This window comes from Amaranthus tricolor, chromosome 5, assembly GCF_026212465.1.
Source record: "Amaranthus tricolor cultivar Red isolate AtriRed21 chromosome 5, ASM2621246v1, whole genome shotgun sequence".
In the NCBI taxonomy this organism is placed as follows: domain Eukaryota; kingdom Viridiplantae; phylum Streptophyta; class Magnoliopsida; order Caryophyllales; family Amaranthaceae; genus Amaranthus; species Amaranthus tricolor.
In genome coordinates this window covers 30296491-30314587 of record NC_080051.1, presented here as the reverse complement: position 1 = coordinate 30314587, position 18097 = coordinate 30296491, and the positions used below count along the sequence as shown (strand labels likewise).

General features: G+C 33.4%; 2 protein-coding genes and 1 non-coding gene across 5 annotated transcripts; 1 reads left to right on the top strand and 2 right to left on the bottom strand.

Annotated features, from left to right (window-relative positions):
* Window positions 1-4144: 4144 nt before the first annotated feature.
* On the top strand, window positions 4145-9306 carry LOC130812783 (probable galacturonosyltransferase 10). Of its 2 annotated transcripts, none has more exons than XM_057678380.1 (4): window positions 4145-4319; window positions 5161-5236; window positions 5859-6042; window positions 7498-9306. In XM_057678380.1, the coding sequence occupies exons 3-4, from the start codon at window positions 5890-5892 to the stop codon at window positions 8944-8946; spliced, it is 1602 nt and encodes a 533-aa protein (XP_057534363.1). In that variant the 5' UTR covers window positions 4145-4319; window positions 5161-5236; window positions 5859-5889; the 3' UTR covers window positions 8947-9306. The 2 variants fall into 2 exon arrangements, with proteins under 2 accessions (XP_057534363.1, XP_057534362.1); XM_057678379.1 differs by having other exon boundaries at window positions 7495-9306.
* Window positions 9307-9441: 135 nt separating this feature from the next.
* LOC130812785 (transcription termination factor MTERF4, chloroplastic) lies at window positions 9442-12696 on the bottom strand. Of its 2 annotated transcripts, XM_057678381.1 has the most exons (3): window positions 12500-12696; window positions 12351-12409; window positions 9595-11279 (listed from the first exon to the last, which is right to left on the bottom strand). In XM_057678381.1, exon 3 carries the CDS (start codon window positions 11268-11270, stop codon window positions 9684-9686), a length of 1587 nt encoding a protein of 528 aa, XP_057534364.1. In that variant the 5' UTR covers window positions 11271-11279; window positions 12351-12409; window positions 12500-12696; the 3' UTR covers window positions 9595-9683. The 2 variants fall into 2 exon arrangements, with proteins under 2 accessions (XP_057534365.1, XP_057534364.1); XM_057678382.1 differs by lacking the exon at window positions 12351-12409 and having other exon boundaries at window positions 9442-11279.
* Window positions 12697-17136: 4440 nt separating this feature from the next.
* Window positions 17137-17244, bottom strand: LOC130814371 (small nucleolar RNA R71). The gene has a single exon (XR_009042398.1). It is a non-coding gene; the product is annotated as a small nucleolar RNA R71 (small nucleolar RNA).
* Between the last annotated feature and the right edge of the window lie 853 nt (window positions 17245-18097).

Below are 18097 nucleotides of genomic sequence, written 5' to 3'. Positions count from 1 at the left end.
ATCTCGATACGTAATAAACATTAATGAAAATTTTTACAAAATAATGCAGAGCCGATCTGCTAAAAACCTTTAAAATTAAAAAAAAATGTTTATTAGATATGATAAATATTACATAAAAGTAGGAAAAGAAAAAAATATGTATCGTTCATTCCAAAAATACACAATAATTAAAATTAAACACGTCAAAATTATCAAACATGAAGTATATAAAAAAAATTTGCAGCTAAGTCCTCGATAGCATAAATAAATTGTAGTTGTGGCCTGGATCGGAACTTGAAACTAAATCCTGCAACATGCTGTCATCCATAATACGGATGACAGCCGATTGAATCGGTCAGCGCTTAACGCCGAGCATAACTCCCTATCTAGCTCAAAATACAAAAATAATACACTACATTTACAAAATAATAATTAGAGTACGAACTTATAATTAATTGACATCACTGTATACTTTTACCTTATTCTTTTACTGTTTCACACTTTTAAGTCAATAAGATACCATTTTCAACCATGGCAGAAGTACGTTACTGCTACTTATACAATTCGGTAATCTTAATACTTAAACAAGTTCAGTTGGTTAATACTCATAATCGTACCATGCCTCATAGCATCAACAGTAATCAAGTTTATCACTGATCAACAAGCACAACAATATAACACCTGATATATGTAAGGGTCTGGCTAGATTAGGACCGAAACCCTACATCTAACTGTGGTGGGAATCGTCACCCCTCCAATACAATTATGCTTGAGCTTCTACAGGATAGGTAGTTAACCTCCTGTCTTACACCGCATTTTACGTACCGGCTAACACGGGCGCCGGGATTTTACATGTCGGTCCATGGTTCGACATTACCTTACTATCAGGGTCATTCAATCAATACTCACATCACATAATTTTTATTACTACATGTTGACTTTAACTTTGACCAACTTAGATGGTAACTTTCTTTATTTAATAAGATTTTACCTTTATGCCCTTCTATGTTCACTACTAAAGTTTTACACATTAAACTTTATTTAGAACTTTATTTTTAATAGATCATTTGCTAATTAAATTTACACTAACAACTTAATATTCTATTAATAGTCTCCAAATTAATATTTTTTGCAAATAGCTATTAAATTTTATTTCTCTTGAAATAAGTTTCAATAATCAACATTTTTGACTTTAAGACAAATAAATATTTTATTCTTTTCACAAAACAAGTATTATACTTATGAATCAAGTAAAACTATATTTTATGGATAAATTTTCAAAATTCAACAAATTCACCAAAAATCAATATTTCAAGTTGAAAAACAAGTAAAACTTATTAAGTTCACAAAAATCCATATTTTAATGATCAAATAAATAGAACTTATAAGTTTACGAAATCAATATTTCTAGTTATAAAACAAATAACATTTTATAAGTTCACCAAAAGCATTACTTCTAGTTATAAAACTGTAAAACTTATATTTTCACACAAATCAATAATTCTTGTTGTAAAACTAGTAAAAACTTTATTCTTTTAATATTTTCACAAAATCAAAATTTGACACATAAAGGCAATTTTATTAGAAAAAACTACTTTTGTCTTTTTACATAAATTTTGGTCAAATAGTCAACTAAGGATTGGACACAACAGTCATTTAATATCACAAAAGTTACTTTTATAAAAAAATCTCATATATTCAAGGAAACACTTGACTAATAAAAATTTCTCAAAAATTTCTTTTAACTTGTTATTTTATTATTATAAAAAAGATGCTTGTAATTGATTAAAATAGTAAATAAAACCTTTTTTTTATGATAGTTGCCAAATGACCTATGATTATTTTTAAGCCTTTTTTCACTAAAAAAAACTTAATTTAATTTATCATAATTAATTCTAAATTAAATAATTCACATAATCACTAAAATAAAAACTTTTACGCAATAAATAGAAACTTAATATAACTTTAAGGATATTAAAATAAAGTATAATGTTAATGATTTTAACATAGCCATACATAGTAAAAGTATGTTCGTAAAATAGCACACAACTTTATAAAATAGTTTATAGGCAAACATAAACATATTAACAAAAATTCTAACATAAATAAAAATCTTAAATATAATAGCATTTCTAATGTAACACATAAAAATAATACTTAATATCACTAGAATATGATATTTTTCACCAACTTTCTAAACATGTTCAAAAATTACTAATTAAAATACTAAAAATACTTTTAGCATAAACATACTTAAATAATCTTAATTATAATTTCATTAAACTAACTTCTCACTTAAATATACTCAACATATATTTCATACTTTGCATATTATAAAGTAAATATAATGTAAAAATTCCACATAAAGAGTAGGGTAAGAAGTTATACCATACTAACACCAAAGAAAATTAATAGTATGATCCTCCAAGCTAAGTACTCCCAGCTCCAAAATTATGATCTTTCAAGTATCCAAAAGAATACTCAACTATGCTCCCAAGAAAAATGATAATTCAAGCTATTAAGGTGATGCATTAAGCTCCTTCTTGATTTTCTTCAACTAATTAATAGATTAGAGAATTAGTAATTGATATAATGAAGTAAAATTAGGAGAAAATGGAAGAAAAGTGGATGACTTAATTCCTTAATACTACACAACTAGAATGATATATTTTGGGTAAGTTTTGTTTTAATTTTGCAAGGTAGAATGTTAGGAAAATAGCTAGTATATAAAGAAGACATTTATGGGACAAGATCTTATAATATTTGAATAAAAAAAAAAAAAAATCATGGCTCCATATCTTACCCATAACCATCCAACATGATGGTAAGAATGAAGTTTGATTTCTTTTCAAACTTACTTTACTTATATAAGTAAATAAGTAATAAAAAAATATAGGTAGGTTTTGACAAATAGATTTAGGTAATTATGATTATTTTAGGTGGAAAACTAGCTTAAAACCTAAATAAAGTTATTAATAAAAATATACTAGGAGTAGTTTAAAATAATTTAAATAAAAGAGTTAAAATGGTTAAAATAATCGTTAACAAAAATAATTAAGAAGATAAGAATTTTTAAGCGATAAGTTTTCGTAAACCAAAAGTTAATTGAATGATTTTGAATTTTTTTTTAATTGAAATTAATTATTGAAACTTTTGGACTAAAAAAAATTATTTAGAAATAATAAAAATTTAAAATTTCATATTCGGAGTAGTTTAAGATATCGTGCAAGTATTAGGAATTGAAAGAAAATTAAATAATTAAAGAACTTGAAAATCGAATTGGAAATTAAATCATAAATTAAATCAATAAATATATAGTTTGTTGGAATATAAGATTTTATAAATTAGATGAAGTTGGAGCTTAGAAATCGAGAATTAGAAATTAAATTGAAGGAATTAAGAATTAGTCGAAAATGATTAAGATTAGGAATTTCGAGTCTGATACATTAAGGTCTAGATTTGAATCTGAATCTATAAAAAATAAAAGAGTTCGGGTTCGGGTCTGGCCAGACCCGCCCCATGACCATCCCTATTTGAGGCCCTTTACTAATGGCAGATATGTCGTACAATAAAAAATGAGTTTATGAGCAACTATATAAACTTTAAGATGTAATAAAAAAAATAATTTAGATAAAAAAATATTATAAAAATATATTTTTATATAAAATAGGAAAAATTATCTTGAATAATCCAACTTTTTTATGATTTTCTTACAATTAACCCAACTATTAATTAACTATGACTAATCTCAACTTTAGAGAGGATATTTGACTACAATAAGCTTGGATATCCCGATGACCTGCTATTAGGTAATTCATTAAAAAATTAAACTGAAAATTAATATAAAATTAGAGAAAAATTTTAAAAATTTACATAAAAAACTATGAATAATTAAAAAAAATCAAAAGTTTTTTAAAAAATTATTTTAATTATTTTTGACATTTTATTTTAATTTATCTTTTTTTAAAAAATAAAACTTATTATAACAAGTTATCCGGTTGCCGAGTTTATTCTAAAAAAAATACCCTTTAAAATTGTGATTATTAATGGTTAATCAATAAATGAGATTTTAATCATATTAATCCAATTGTAAATTTGTAATTTTATAAGTGGAGTATTTAAAAACGACGATAATTGATTTATGTCATTTATCAGCTGTCGCCTGTCGGTGTTAAGCTAACCCATTATTTTTTTTTTAGAAAAAAACGCTATCAGCCCCCTTCCTCGATCCGGACGATCCCCACTGCTGATCTTACTCCCATCAATGGAGTTTCAAGTTCTTCCTGTCACCCATTTCGACTCATTTAAATTCTGAAATTTCACCTCCCCATTGATCACAGGTTGTTTTTCTACCCCTCTCTTTTATTTTTCTCACCTCCATTTTACTGATTACTTGTTGCCATATTTTGTTAAATCTATTAATATTCTCTTTGTTATTATTATCCAATTTTTCGGATTCAATTAGCATTTCGGTTATTTTGTTTCTCGCTGTAGTTTTGTTTATATTGGTGTAATTTTCCATTGGCCGTTACGATTTTAGGGCTAAATTGATTTTCCAGGGTTTTTTACCTTGTAAAATTTGATTATAACAATATGATTAGACTTCCAAAGGTTTGTTTTTGATTTTAGGGTTTATTAGGATTCTATTATCAATTTTATGTTCAATGTAGAAGTTTTGTTGTGAATTGTGATATAGTTCAGTCTACAATTGGCCATTTCATTTGTTGGACTTTTTTGCCTTATACTCTCTACGTCCACTTGAATTTTCTGTAGTACAGAAATTGATGTAAGTGCTCTGTATATGTGTTATAGCAAATTTTAAGGGACGGATGGAGTGTTCAGCTATATAGTTATTTTAGGGGCGGATTCAAAAAAAAAAAAAAAAAATGAGTGATGTCAATATAAGTAAAATGCGCCTACTGGGTTTTGAACCCACCATGCTCACATGTGAAAGGCAATACACTAACCGACTCATCTAGGGTATATTTACTTGTAATATTTTATTTATTTTGAATTTTAGTGATGTCAATTGACGTCGGTGACATCACACTAGATCTGCCACCGAGTTATTTCTGGAATGTTTGTTTTGATTAGTAGTGTCTAATGCTAGTGAGTAGTGACATCACACTAGATACTAGCATTTCACACTGAATTATTTTTTTCTTCTTGGTTTCTCTACAGGTGGGGCGTGCTACTGAATAACTCCTACATTTCAGAAGGCTGGAAGTGAATCAAACTATCTTTTATTCATTTGGAGGTTTGTAATAGATACATATTCAACTCATATTTGTTAACTTTTGAACAATTCAAGCATCTTAGTAATTTAAATACTTTTCTGAATTGGTTTGCTTGTAGTCGTACTATGGGACAAATTAAAAAGAGGTCACAGTACTCTTGACGACTTCTGGTTTAGTTCATGCTATGCATTGTAATAGCTTTTGTTATGCATTAATACTAACTCATGCTATGCATTATTAATACTCATGCTATGTAGGCTGGTTTGATGGTTATAGTTGTAGTTTGATTAGATGTAGGATGCAGTTACATTCTTGATTCTTGTATATGTCATAGACTTTAAGATTGATATGTTTTTAATAGTTTTACATTTTCCCTGACCATGTTTCAATGTAGAAATATATTTTTTTTACCTTGGACAAGGTTCTGACATTTAAGCTTGTTTTTTTTTTTCTTTTTAAATATGAAGTTGTGCAAAGTTAATAGATGGAATTTTCAGCTCTCACTAAGTCTATGTGTGCCTGTTCGGAATCTGTGTTGTTTTAAACAAATTCTTTCTTTCCCAACCCCATTTTTTTTGTGTCTTTATAATACATGCCTAAATTTATGATTTATCTTCCTCTTAAAATTTTAATTTTCACTAGGAGTACGGTTTCCAATTTTCTCAACCCAACAATGAGACGTAGAAATGCTAATGTTGGACGACAGCATAAACGGCGGTACTCCAACTTTATATGGTTGGCGTTGTGTGGATTCGTAGTTGTACTCTTTTTTATTGTTCTTCTTAGCAAAGATAATCAACCCATGTCCAGGCCTGCTTTTGCAAAGGTACTTTTTCTGGATTTTTGTTGTTGACATTTTTTTCATTAACTTCATGTGATTGATTACTAGAAACGTTAGTGTTGGATTCATTTGATAATCTGTTGGGTGTTTCAGCTTTGATCTATCATTCATCTTTATTATGTAATCTATCTAGGCATTTCATTGCGTAATTCAATTGCGTGTATATATATATATATATATATGGGTCTGATTCTCCATTGTGACAACGTGAAAATTGGTTGGTTGATCAGATTTAGATGCTTTGTGTGCTGGAAATCTTTGTAGGACTACTTGGCAAAGGTGGGGAGGTAACTGGTAGTTGGTAGGAGTTTTAGTGGTTTGTTTACTCAGAAGTTGGTTTAAATTTGTGTGTCCTAAACTGGCGTTGAGATTTATTGTAAACTAGGATTAGATCTGCTTATTGGATCTCATCAACTGAAAAATCTGTTCTTGCCTACTTGCTCAATTCTGAGATAGAAGTTTAATTATTGTGGCGGTCACTCTAGTAGTGCTAATAGAAAATCAAGTATAGGGAAAGTTTCTAGTGCAGGTGTACACGGAGTAGGTGTATATATGATTTTGTTAACTGAGACAAGTACTCCTTATCCCAGGGCTACCAGTTTATGGGAGTTCTGCAGAGAGACACCTTGTACTCTTCGCACTCTTTTCCTTCCCGTGATTGCTTTGATTTTATGATTGTTTATTGAATAACTAAGGGCTTTTTACTGCATCTGGGATTTCCATGATGAATATTTTCGTTTTGATTGTTACTATTGATTGGTCAAGTCCTTAAGGCATAATGACCTTTTGTGTAGAAATATGCAGTATCAGTAGAGCTTTGTCCTTCTATCTCCTTGAATTGTCCCCAATGAAAGTAGTTTGGGCTTCCATTGCTCTGAGATAAAGATTTCTTATTTTTTGACTAATAATTTGTTATCTTGCTTGTATCATGGGGGAGTTGTACCACATTGCCTACATATAAAAAATGATTAGAAGTGGACTCGGTGAAGGTTTGCTGTGGTTGTTATCAACATCTGTTTTATTTTTTTTTCTTTTTGTAAAATTACAAAGTGGTTTTGAAGACTAAATTTTTTTCCAAGTGTTGTTTAATTTTCATTTTTATCCATAGTGAAGGCACCCACTTCGCCCGTTGTGATTCATTGTTATGAAAGAAATTCCGAAGCAATTAATAATTATGAACAAGAGTCATGTATGTAGTCAACCATAACCTTTTGGGTTTCTGTGCACCAATTATTTTCTGATTCATGGAATACTTGGAGATAGAGTTTTTATCCCTAATTAGCCATTAGTATATTTTGGTATATATTTTTTGGCGGGCAGTTTGTTTGTTATTTAAGGCTTTGTCTATACCTTGAGCTTTTTCCTTTCATCTCTGCAGATGTTTACTGTAAAGTAAACGTTGTAGATGTTATTTTGACCTACTACTGTGTCATGCAGAAGTCTTACAGGCAAGACAGAATTTTAGAAAGTCTTAATGTTACGGAGGAGATGTTGAGCCCAACTTCACTTACAAGGCAGCTCAACGATCAAATTGCACTAGCTAAATCTCTTGTCGTGATAGCTAAAGAAAGCAACAACCTTCAATTTGCATGGGAACTAAGTGCTCAGATTCGCAACTCACAGGTCCTCCTTTCTAATGCTGCTACGAGACGTAGCCCATTGACTCTTAGGGAGTCGGAAACTGCAATCAAGGACATGGCGCTTCTGCTGTACCAAGCTCAGCAACTTCATTATGACAGTGCAACCATGATTATGAGATTAAAGGCTAAAATGCAATCTCTTGAAGAGCAAATGAGTACAGTGAGTGATAAAAGCTCTAAATATGGGCAAATCGCTGCCGAGGAAGTCCCAAAAAGCCTCTATTGTCTTGGTGTTAGGTTGACAACTGAGTGGTTTAGAAATCTGAGTGCACAGAGAAAGCTTGCTGAAAGAAAATTAAATGTCTCAAAACTCAAAGATAACAGACTTTATCATTTCTGTGTTTTCTCTGACAATATCCTTGCAACATCAGTAGTCGTAAATTCCACTGCAGTGAACTCGAAAGACCCAGAAAAAGTTGTTTTCCACCTTGTTACTGATGAGGTTAATTATGCACCTATGAAGGCATGGTTTTCAATGAACGACTTCCATGGAGTAACAGTTGAAGTCCAAAAGATCGAGGATTTCAGTTGGCTCAATGCTTCCTATGTTCCAGTCCTAAGGCAACTCCAAGATTCGGACACCAAAAACTACTATTTTTCAGGGAACAATGTAGACAACAAAACACCTATAAAGTTCCGGAATCCCAAGTACCTCTCGATGCTTAACCATATCAGGTTCTATATCCCTGAAGTTTTCCCAGCTTTGAAGAAGGTAATATTCCTTGATGATGATGTTGTTGTTCAAAAGGATCTCTCTCGTCTATTCTCCATTGATCTAAACGGCAATGTAAATGGGGCAGTTGAAACGTGCATGGAAACATTTCATCGGTACCACAAGTACTTAAATTATTCTCACCCTTTGATTCGATCGCATTTCGACCCTGATGCCTGTGGGTGGGCCTTTGGAATGAACGTCTTCCACCTGGTGGAATGGAGGAAAAGGAATGTCACAGGTATATATCATTACTGGCAGGAAAAAAACATAGACCGGACTCTCTGGAAATTGGGCACTCTTCCACCTGGGTTACTGACTTTCTATGGGTTGACAGAGCCGTTAGATCCCTCATGGCACATTTTGGGTTTGGGATACACCAATGTGGATCCCAAATTGATTGCTAAAGGGGCTGTACTGCACTACAACGGAAATTCCAAGCCTTGGTTGAAGATCGGCATCGAAAAGTATAAACCGCTATGGGAAAAATATGTTAATTACGATCATCCTATACTACAGCTTTGTAATGTTCACTGAATCTCGTAAGATGGTGATTTCCTTTACCCCTTTCGAGTTTCCGCCTTTTCCCGTCCAGCATCAGCATTCAGCTGTACTTGGGACTCATTTTTTAGACATGCGCGATTCTTGTAGCACTGATTAGTGATGAATATGCAAATTTTTTGAACAGTAGATCTTTTAGACATTGTTATTTAGCCTGAAGCTAAATTATGTAACTAGCCCATCTTCTAATTTACTTGAGTTTCGTTTGATTGCGTAACTAACTTGTCGTCTTGTAACGGTCGTATTAACCCAATTTTTCTAAAACAAGCGCACCACATGGTGTAAACTTTGAGTATGAAACATCAGCACAATACAACTTCATACACAACAATGACAAAAAGTTAAATCTCAAAAAGACTGAGATCAGCAATATGAACCAAAAGATCAGTTTCGGACTTCACAAGAAAGTTGAGTAATCAGCATCAGCAACAAAATAACCTTAGACAATAGGGGCGAAGCATAGACTCCTTATTCCGAATATGTGATATGTTATTAAACCCGAAAACAAAAGACAAATATTTTGTCAGAAAAGGCTAGGAGTGTTCATCAGACAAATAATTGTGAATAAATAAGCGCACTGTTATGCTCGAACAAATGATCATTACAACATTGATCTTTCGGATATTAGATCATCGATGTCTATTTGGTGATTCCCAGTATTCGAATGAGAAACGACTCGCAACCACAGTAATCTACAAAGCTATATAATCTCATTACATATCGTCATCATCATAATCTTCAGTCTCATAATCAGAATCTGACTCGCCTGTTCTCGGTTCCATCAGAGATTTCATGTCAAACATGGGCTCAGACTCCATGTCATCCAGTTCAATAGATTCATAACTCATTCTTCGATCAAACTTCTCATCCGAGCAATTTAAAAGCCAAGAAAGGGAGCATTTCAACCCTCTTTTCGCAACCTGTCGATGCCTTGGCTTTATCGTGGATTCCAAACCATAAGTGAAGAAGGCCGGAAAATCGACCAAGTCATCCAAGGGTCTACCCATTTCCATTTGAAAGTAATCAAAATTAAGCTTCATTATATCAAGATTCAATGCAAGCAACTGTGGGTACCCAACAACCATCTTTTTAATCTGTTGTAAAGAGAAACCACAAATCTTAAGAAAATCGACATGGTTCATTATCGCTGATTTATTTAGGCTAACAGCCTGTGGCATTCTCTCGAGTATTTGCCCAAAATCTTCGGAACCTAGATTAAGGACAGAATCAAACAATGCTTGTTGAGTGGAAAGCTTGGACTTCAGATCACTCCCCAAAATCTCAGGATACTGAGCAATGACTGATGCAAGTGACCTTTCTCGAACATTATATTCTAGAAGACATTCAACATTTGGTTTTACCCTTTCCTTTAAATCAAATCCAAGAATGTGCGGCCGTTTTTCGATTAATCTAGCAATAGCTAACCCGGGAATGCCAATACCTTCAAGGTACTCAACAAAAGGTTTGATGGTGCGGCCTACTCGCATACCTAAAATCTCGGGGTATCTAGTTAAAACACCCCCGATTTCTCTTCTTCCAACACCTATCCCGACCAAATATGCTACTGACGTGCTCATGGTCCCTTCAAGCTTGAATCCCAAAACCTCAGGATATCTCTCTAAAACACGAGGAATATCAGCTTGTTTGATATCCATTCCTTGCAAGTACTTAATTACAGGTTGAAGATCCACAACAACACTAGAGTGGAGAACTTGTGGATACCGCCTTAAGAACTCGGTGATGCTAGACTTTCGGACACCAAGTTTTCCAAGGTAATCTAGTACTGGGATCATGTTCTTTTTGACGCTGCAGCCAAGAACAAGTGGATAGTTATTAATGTCCTCAATTGTAAGTCCCAATTTGTGAAGAAAGTCAACACGTTCCCTCATGACATCAACTGTAACGGGTAGTTCTAGTCCATCTAGTTCATCAGGCACAACACCAATCCCTTTCAGAAACTCATAAACACGGGCACGATTCTCCATTGTTTGTTTCTTCATTTCTGATAAACTAGGACGCATATACAAGGAAGATGCACGCTCTTCCTTCTTCTTAACCTGGCCGGAGTAAGGTTTAGATGCTCGAGAGCTTGAAAAAGATCTTTCAGCCACTGATTGCTGAAAGCTAATCTTGAAACCTGATTTCTTGTTAAGATTACATGGTAACGGAAGTGCTAAAATTGGAGGCAAATGTACTTCACGAAGCCTCAAAAATGGCAAGTCCATAGGTACTAGCGAGAAACCAGGCTTTGCAATACCAGTGCAACCTCTGATATTCATGTTCTGAGATAATACAGACATTTAATTTATCTGCAACAGCAAGAGCAACTATCATGTGTAAGTTAAACTCTTCTAGCATAGAAATTAGATATATTTCTACTTTAAAGACAAACAAATAAAAATGTTCTAACATCAAATAAAGGAAACCCAAAAGAAGTAATCTATGTTATTATGTTAATAACAAATAGTGTTTGTAAATCAACATCCACACATATAATTAAGTAAACCGCTTAAGCCAAACAACTAACATTAGCATTTTTAATAATCTGGTGTCTTGATAGTTTATCGTTTTGAAAATCCACATCCATTAATAAGTACAATCATCTGTTTCCTTCAAATAGCTACACATCTCTCAAAAAACTCTCATACAATAAAATAACGGAGAATAGTGTAATTTATCCAAACCAAATAACTTCACCTCGGTGGGAGCCAAAAGATTAATAGAGTACTTCTTTAATTTTAGATTATAATGACTGAATTGAAAAACACAATAAATTATGTAACTTTTATATATATGTTTGATATTGAGTACTAAAGTCAATAAGAATAAGATTGCGTAGATCTCCTTCATACCCCTTTATACCCCGCCTAGATAAGAGCCTCTAATATCATTGTGGTAATGAAAAAAAAGGTCCCACCTCTTCCAATGTTACATTTGCCACCAATGTCTTCAAGCAATCTCTCCCCCTAACACTAATCAACCACAAACACATCTCAAACTAAGCTCAAGCTATGTATTAGCTTTAATGTATTGCCCAAGGGAGGATATGTTCAACCGTATAGGGCCACAAAAAATTCAGGGTCTTAATACTAAATCATATAGTATATGTTCAGCGTTTGAAGATATAAAGTTGTTCATGATTTTTAAAATTGCACAGGGCTCCTTTGAAGAATTTGTTAATTTTTACTCCCCTTTATATTGCCCTTATCTTTATAGATGACGGAACCGTAACCACATTTTAGCACCGGTAACACGAGTAAGAAAGGTAAGCATAATACCCAAAATATTGCAATAACATGACTACTACAGTATGAATTGATGAATGATGAGAGTAACACGGAAGAAACGATAAAAAAAATAATTGGGAATTAGAAATATACCCATGTTGGCATTTTGAAAACTCAAATTATAGAAGATAAAGGGGTTGAACAAAGCGCAACTGGAAAAGAAAATACAACGAAATTGAGTGAGAATTGAGACTAAATATAAATGAGAAAAGCTGAAAAACAAATAGAACAAAAGAAAATACCTGAAATGGTGGAAATTGGAGATATCTTCTGTTGAATTTTGAAGAAAATATGAGAATTAGTTCAAGTTCTTGAGCTTTTTATTGGTGTTTTGTTTAAAGATAGAACACAAGAGTCCAAGAGGAATGAGGATGAAAGACGAGGGTTTTTCCGAAGGGATTCGTAATTGTAGTGTTAAATTTTGGGGCACTCTTGTAAATTTTGGGATAAACCCAATTGAATGATTTTACAAGAGGTCTTGTGCCAGGAAAAGTGAAATAAACAAACTCACTTTTGAACGCTATTCAATTCATTCACTCTTAAATTATATTTTATTATTAATTATTAATAATTGAATTTATAAGTTAAAATATTGTTGTGTGGAATCTTATTTAATTTATTATATTAATTAACTCAATTTTTAGTTATACATAATAAGATATATTAATTATTGAATAAGTACATTAAATAATATGCATAAAGTAAACACAAATTCTTGGGAGAGACGGTCTCTTTGAGACATATTCTCTAATTGGGTCAACTCATTATATATTTTTTAAAATATTATAAATAGACATTAAGAATGATATAAGACTTATAAGTAGACATTTAAGATATAGAAAGTAACCATTAAGAATAATATTTGTAGGCATAAAGAATACAATAAGTAGGCATTAATCTTTAATGGGTTGGACTTAAAATACGTCTTTCAAAAAAACGATCTTTTAAGAAACAGCTATAAAGTAAATAAGACACTTAAGATAGATATAACTTAAGGGGCTAATTGCTAAAAAATGGGTTGTTTGAAAGAGCTACCTAAGGGCTAGGTGTTTAGATGAGCATATGGACATAATAGTTTCGGTGCGTTCAATTTCATGTGTTTTCTCTTCTTTAAATGTTTTTGATGATGTAAAGCTAGCTTTGTATGTAGGGGGAGTAATACCGTAGCTTATATGGTGGTTAGATGGGAGATTGATTTTACTCATTGGAAAAGTTTATATGCCTCTTTTTTTTTTATTGTCTTCGAACTTTGGCTGAGCTTGATTTAGACAAGTTTAATCTATAGTTTTTCTTAAAAAAAAACCCTTATAATGCAGAAAGAGTTTTGTTTAATTCTCATTGCTTGTAGAAAAGTGTAAAATTCTTCCCTTTTGTCTGTTAGTAGTCTATAGTCTGGTATGTATATAAAAAATATATGTACACATTTGACATGATTGTTTGAAAGAGTTGTATTTAAAAAGAAATTGATAGTAATTGTTGTTATAGTATATTTTAAGGATTTGATAATAATATTTATAATTATTTAAAATTTCATTTTAAATATTGTCTAAAATATTATTACATTTATCTATTTTAAAAAGGAAAAATTACTGTGAATAATAGAAATTTTTACTGATTTCCTTGTAATAATACAAACTTTCAATTATCCTTGAATAATATCAACTTTAGGGTGTGTTTTCTCATAACATCCAATTTTACATATGACTTGTAAAACAGGTAATTTTTACTCCAAAAAAAAGATAAAGTAAATTTAAATAAAAACAACACCAACTCCCCTCTTCAATCTCCCATATGTGCACCACCCTCTCCCTCTGCGATAACTCCCCACCCCATAACTGCAACACCAGTTTAATAGTGGTGGTAGATTTTGATAAACGAATTTGAATGTGAAAAGGTAGAGTAAGATGATATTGGTTCAAATGTTGGATGGTTATGATGGTGGTTCACATTTAGGGTGGGTGGTTATAGTGGTTGTTTGTGGGGTCGCATCAGGGGAAGGAAGGTGAGAGAGGCTGCGCAGGTGCTGTTTAAGGGAGGATTGATCGTGGTGGATTTTAATGAAGGTGGTGGTGGTAGAAATACACATCCGCAAAAAATACTTCAAGTTGTAGGAATACACATTTTTTTTCCTTTTTCCTGCAATTTGCTGCGATGTAAAAAGAAGCCGTCCATGACAACAAAGATCGAAGAACAAGTAAAACTCAATTGATTGTTTCTTCTTGAAGCTTTAATTTCACAATTTAAGCTCAAATTTTCATCTCCAATTTTGATTTTTTATTGTATTTTGTTTGATTCATTGATTGTTTTATTTATTGAATTTCTAGAATTTTCATGAATTAGGTTTTTTATTTGTGTGTGATTGTGATCGAAACTATTTCGAGATCCAACTCTCGCTTTGTTGAGTACTTGAGTTAGTTTGGGGAGTAACAATTTGTGTAGAAGTTTGATTATAGTATTATTGTGCTGATGTTTGATTTGAATTACACCATACAACTTCATTGATTTAGCTTTTTTATTGTATTTTTTATTTATTTTTTATTTTTCTTTTTTTGTGCAAGTTGACCTATAATTATAGGTATTCAACAAGTTAAGTATGTTAGGGGGAAATGCACACAAAAATTGGTACTATTCAAGGTTAATCGAAAGTTTCTATTATTGTAGAAAAATTAATGAAAATTTGTATTATTCATTGTAATTTTTCTTTTAAAAAATATTTTCTATTAAACTTAAATAAATTATTAAATTTATTGTCTAATTCCTTATTAGGGGTGATGTGTGTATTTTATATATTATTTTCTACCATGCCCCCATTGTATTTTCATAGCATTTCTCGCGTATTTTGCTCAATATTCTATTGGTTTTTATGCTTGGTTGGAGTGTTTGTTTCTTATCTATTTTGTAGGTACAAAGCTCTAATTATGCTAGGAATCGACTCTTGGAGCGAGATTTGCAAGTTGGAAGGTCATAAGCTACTCAAAGGTCATTTTTGTGCTGACCAGGTCTCATACCCGGCCGGGTGAGCCTCTCATACCCGGCCGGGTTTCCACATACCCGACCGGGTTTGCACTTGATACTTAGAAGAACTTGAAGATGTTATTTGGAAGAAAAAGTTGCCACACACACCCGGCCGGGTTTCCACATACCCGGCCGGGTGAGCCTCTCATACCCGGGTGGGTTTCCCACATACCCGGCCAGGCCTCTATTGAAGATTAAAATGCTCAGCTGCGTACCCGGGCGGGTTTCCACATACCCGGCCGGGTTTACTCCTGGACTTAGAAAATTTTTGACCTTTGAGATTTAGTTATGCTTCGCACCCGCCCGGGTTTCCACATACCCGGCCGGGTACTGCAGTTATTTTTTTAGTAACTTCCCGTATCCTCCGATCTCTTTTGAGGAGGATATAAATAGCTTTTGAGGGGAATTTTCAAGACGGTTTTTTTTATTCTCTGTTTTGAGGGCTAGGTATTGAAGAGATTTAGCACATTACTTGTCATGGGGGATTGTTAATCAACACTTGAACATTGTAATTTTAATTATATTGAAGGTATTAGTTTCAATTCCAATCTCTTGTTCTTGTTTATCATTATTATTTTTGAATGTTTGTTTTTCCATTAAATTTGAATTTGATTTTCTCCATGAATTTAATTGTTGAATCTCTTGTTAGTTTTAATATGCTTAGTGAGTAGTTTTATTTCTAGGGTTTGGTGAAACTATGCAAAAGGTCATGATTCTTGTTTGATTTTAGGATTTAAATTTGGTTTGTTTAGGTGATTCAATTGATGGGTTCTAGATTGATTGCATGTTTGGCCAATTTGCAAGTTTTATTCGCTCAATTCTATAAGCGAGAGTTGCGAGTTTGAGTGAACGATTTCCTTCTTTGAACAATTAAGCTTTAATCGCGATAGCTTGTTTTATTGTTTAATTGTCGAATTTGTTTGCGAGAGCAACATCTTCCTTCGCCTATATTCATTCTTATCTCAATTGTTGTTCATGAATCATGATCTATGCATAGTGGATCCTTTTAGCCCTAGGTTTTTAATTATTGAATTCTATTCATCTCTTATTTTTGCGTTCTACTTAGATAACCAAAAATCCAACATTTGATCGTTAACAATAGTGAACTTAATTTAAATTGTATCTTCATCTGTCCTTCCACAGTGGTTCGACCCTACTTTCCCAACTATACTAGTTAGGTGAATTAGGAATTATTTTTGGTAGTAAAACGACCTATCAAAATTTGGCGTCGTTGCCGGGGAAGGGCAACAATTTTACTTTTTGAATTTAGCGTTTGCTTTTGCTAACCCACTCGAAGAACAACTGTTCTTCGAGCGTATTTACGTTTGTTTTAGTGTTTTTTGTGCATGACCAGGAGTACCAACAAGCAACCTTTGTTTTTTGATCCTGAGGTTGAGGCAACTGCTCGTAAAACACACGCAAGTGCAAAGAAAAGGAGGGCGGAGGCTCGTAAACAAGCTCAACAGGCCTCTCGATCTCTTGACATGGCGGCTCAGACTCCCGAGAGAACTCTTAGGCAGTCTACACAGCCCAAGGCTAGCAATGTTACCGCGGGGATTAGGATGCCGACTACTAATGCTGGAAACTTTGACATCAAATCCCATGTTATGAATATGATCACGGGAAATCAGTTCTATGGTCTTGACAATGAAGAACCCGTCGATCATCTGCAGAAATTCCTTCAAGCATTTTCTCTACAAAAGATTACTGGGATGACTGACGACGAGCTCTACTTGTACCTCTTTCGTTTCTCTTTGGCAGGCAAGGCTCAACGTTGGTATAACTCTCTTCCAAACACCATTACTACTTGGGCGCAATTGTCTGATGCTTTCCTAGTGAAGTATTATCCCGGTTATAAGACTCACGACTACAGAGTTAAGCTCTATAGTTTCTCACAAGATGCGGGGGAGACTTTTCATGATGCGTGGGAGAGATTCAAAGATTACCAATATATGTGCCCTCATCACGGTATAGAGAAGGAATTTCTTATGCAATCTTTTTATAATGGTCTTGATAATGAGACTAAGAGGATGGTAGATGGTGCGGCTGGCGGCTCTTTCATGAACAAACAAACTTCTGAGGCTATTTCACTCTTGGATACTCTTGCTGAAAATCAATGGAATAGCTCATCTAGGCGCGCAGCTCAAGCACCAAGGAAGGGGAAGCATGAAGTTGAAACTTATTCCCTTCTATCATCACAAATCTCAGCTTTGAATGCGAAAATTGATGGGATGCGCATGAATGCTAATACATCTATGCCCGTCAATGCTATGGCTACCTCTAGCCAAGGTGGAGTTGCTTGTGATTATTGCGGTGTGCACGGTCATTCTCTAATGGAGTGTTCCGTTAATCCCAATGGAGCTATGGGGGTGCCAGAGCAAGTCAATGCTTTTCAAGCTCGTCCTCCTTTCAACAACAATAGCTACTATCCTGGAATTCGGAATCATCCTAACCTGTCATATCGCAGTAACAATGTGTTAAATCCTCAACAACAACATTTTCCACCACAAGCACCAGAACAACATTATGGGCAACATCAGCAATATCAGCCCAATCAAGGACCACCCGGTTTCCAAAGGCCTCCTCAAGGCCATCAACAGCAGCATTTTCAGAACCAACAACCCCAATCCGAATTGGGGGAGTTGAAAAACATGATGGCCCAAATGGCCAAACAGCTTGAGCATACTCACAATAAAATGCTTGAAACTCAAGTTGCTCAATTGGCTGCATCTAGCTCCTCTAGACAAGCAGGAGCATTGCCCGGCCAACCCACTCAACCACATGGCAAGGAGACCGCCAATGCAATCACTACAAGGAGCGGGTTG

Coding starts and splice junctions, on each gene's coding strand:
- LOC130812785 (XM_057678382.1), bottom strand. CDS start 11,270: ATGTCTGTATTATCTCAGAACATGAATATCAGAGGTTGCACTGGTATT.
- LOC130812783 (XM_057678379.1), top strand. CDS start 5,890: ATGAGACGTAGAAATGCTAATGTTGGACGACAGCATAAACGGCGGTAC. Junction 6,043..7,494: donor CCAGGCCTGCTTTTGCAAAG/GTACTTTTTCTG, acceptor TGTGTCATGCAG/AAGTCTTACAGGCAAGACAG.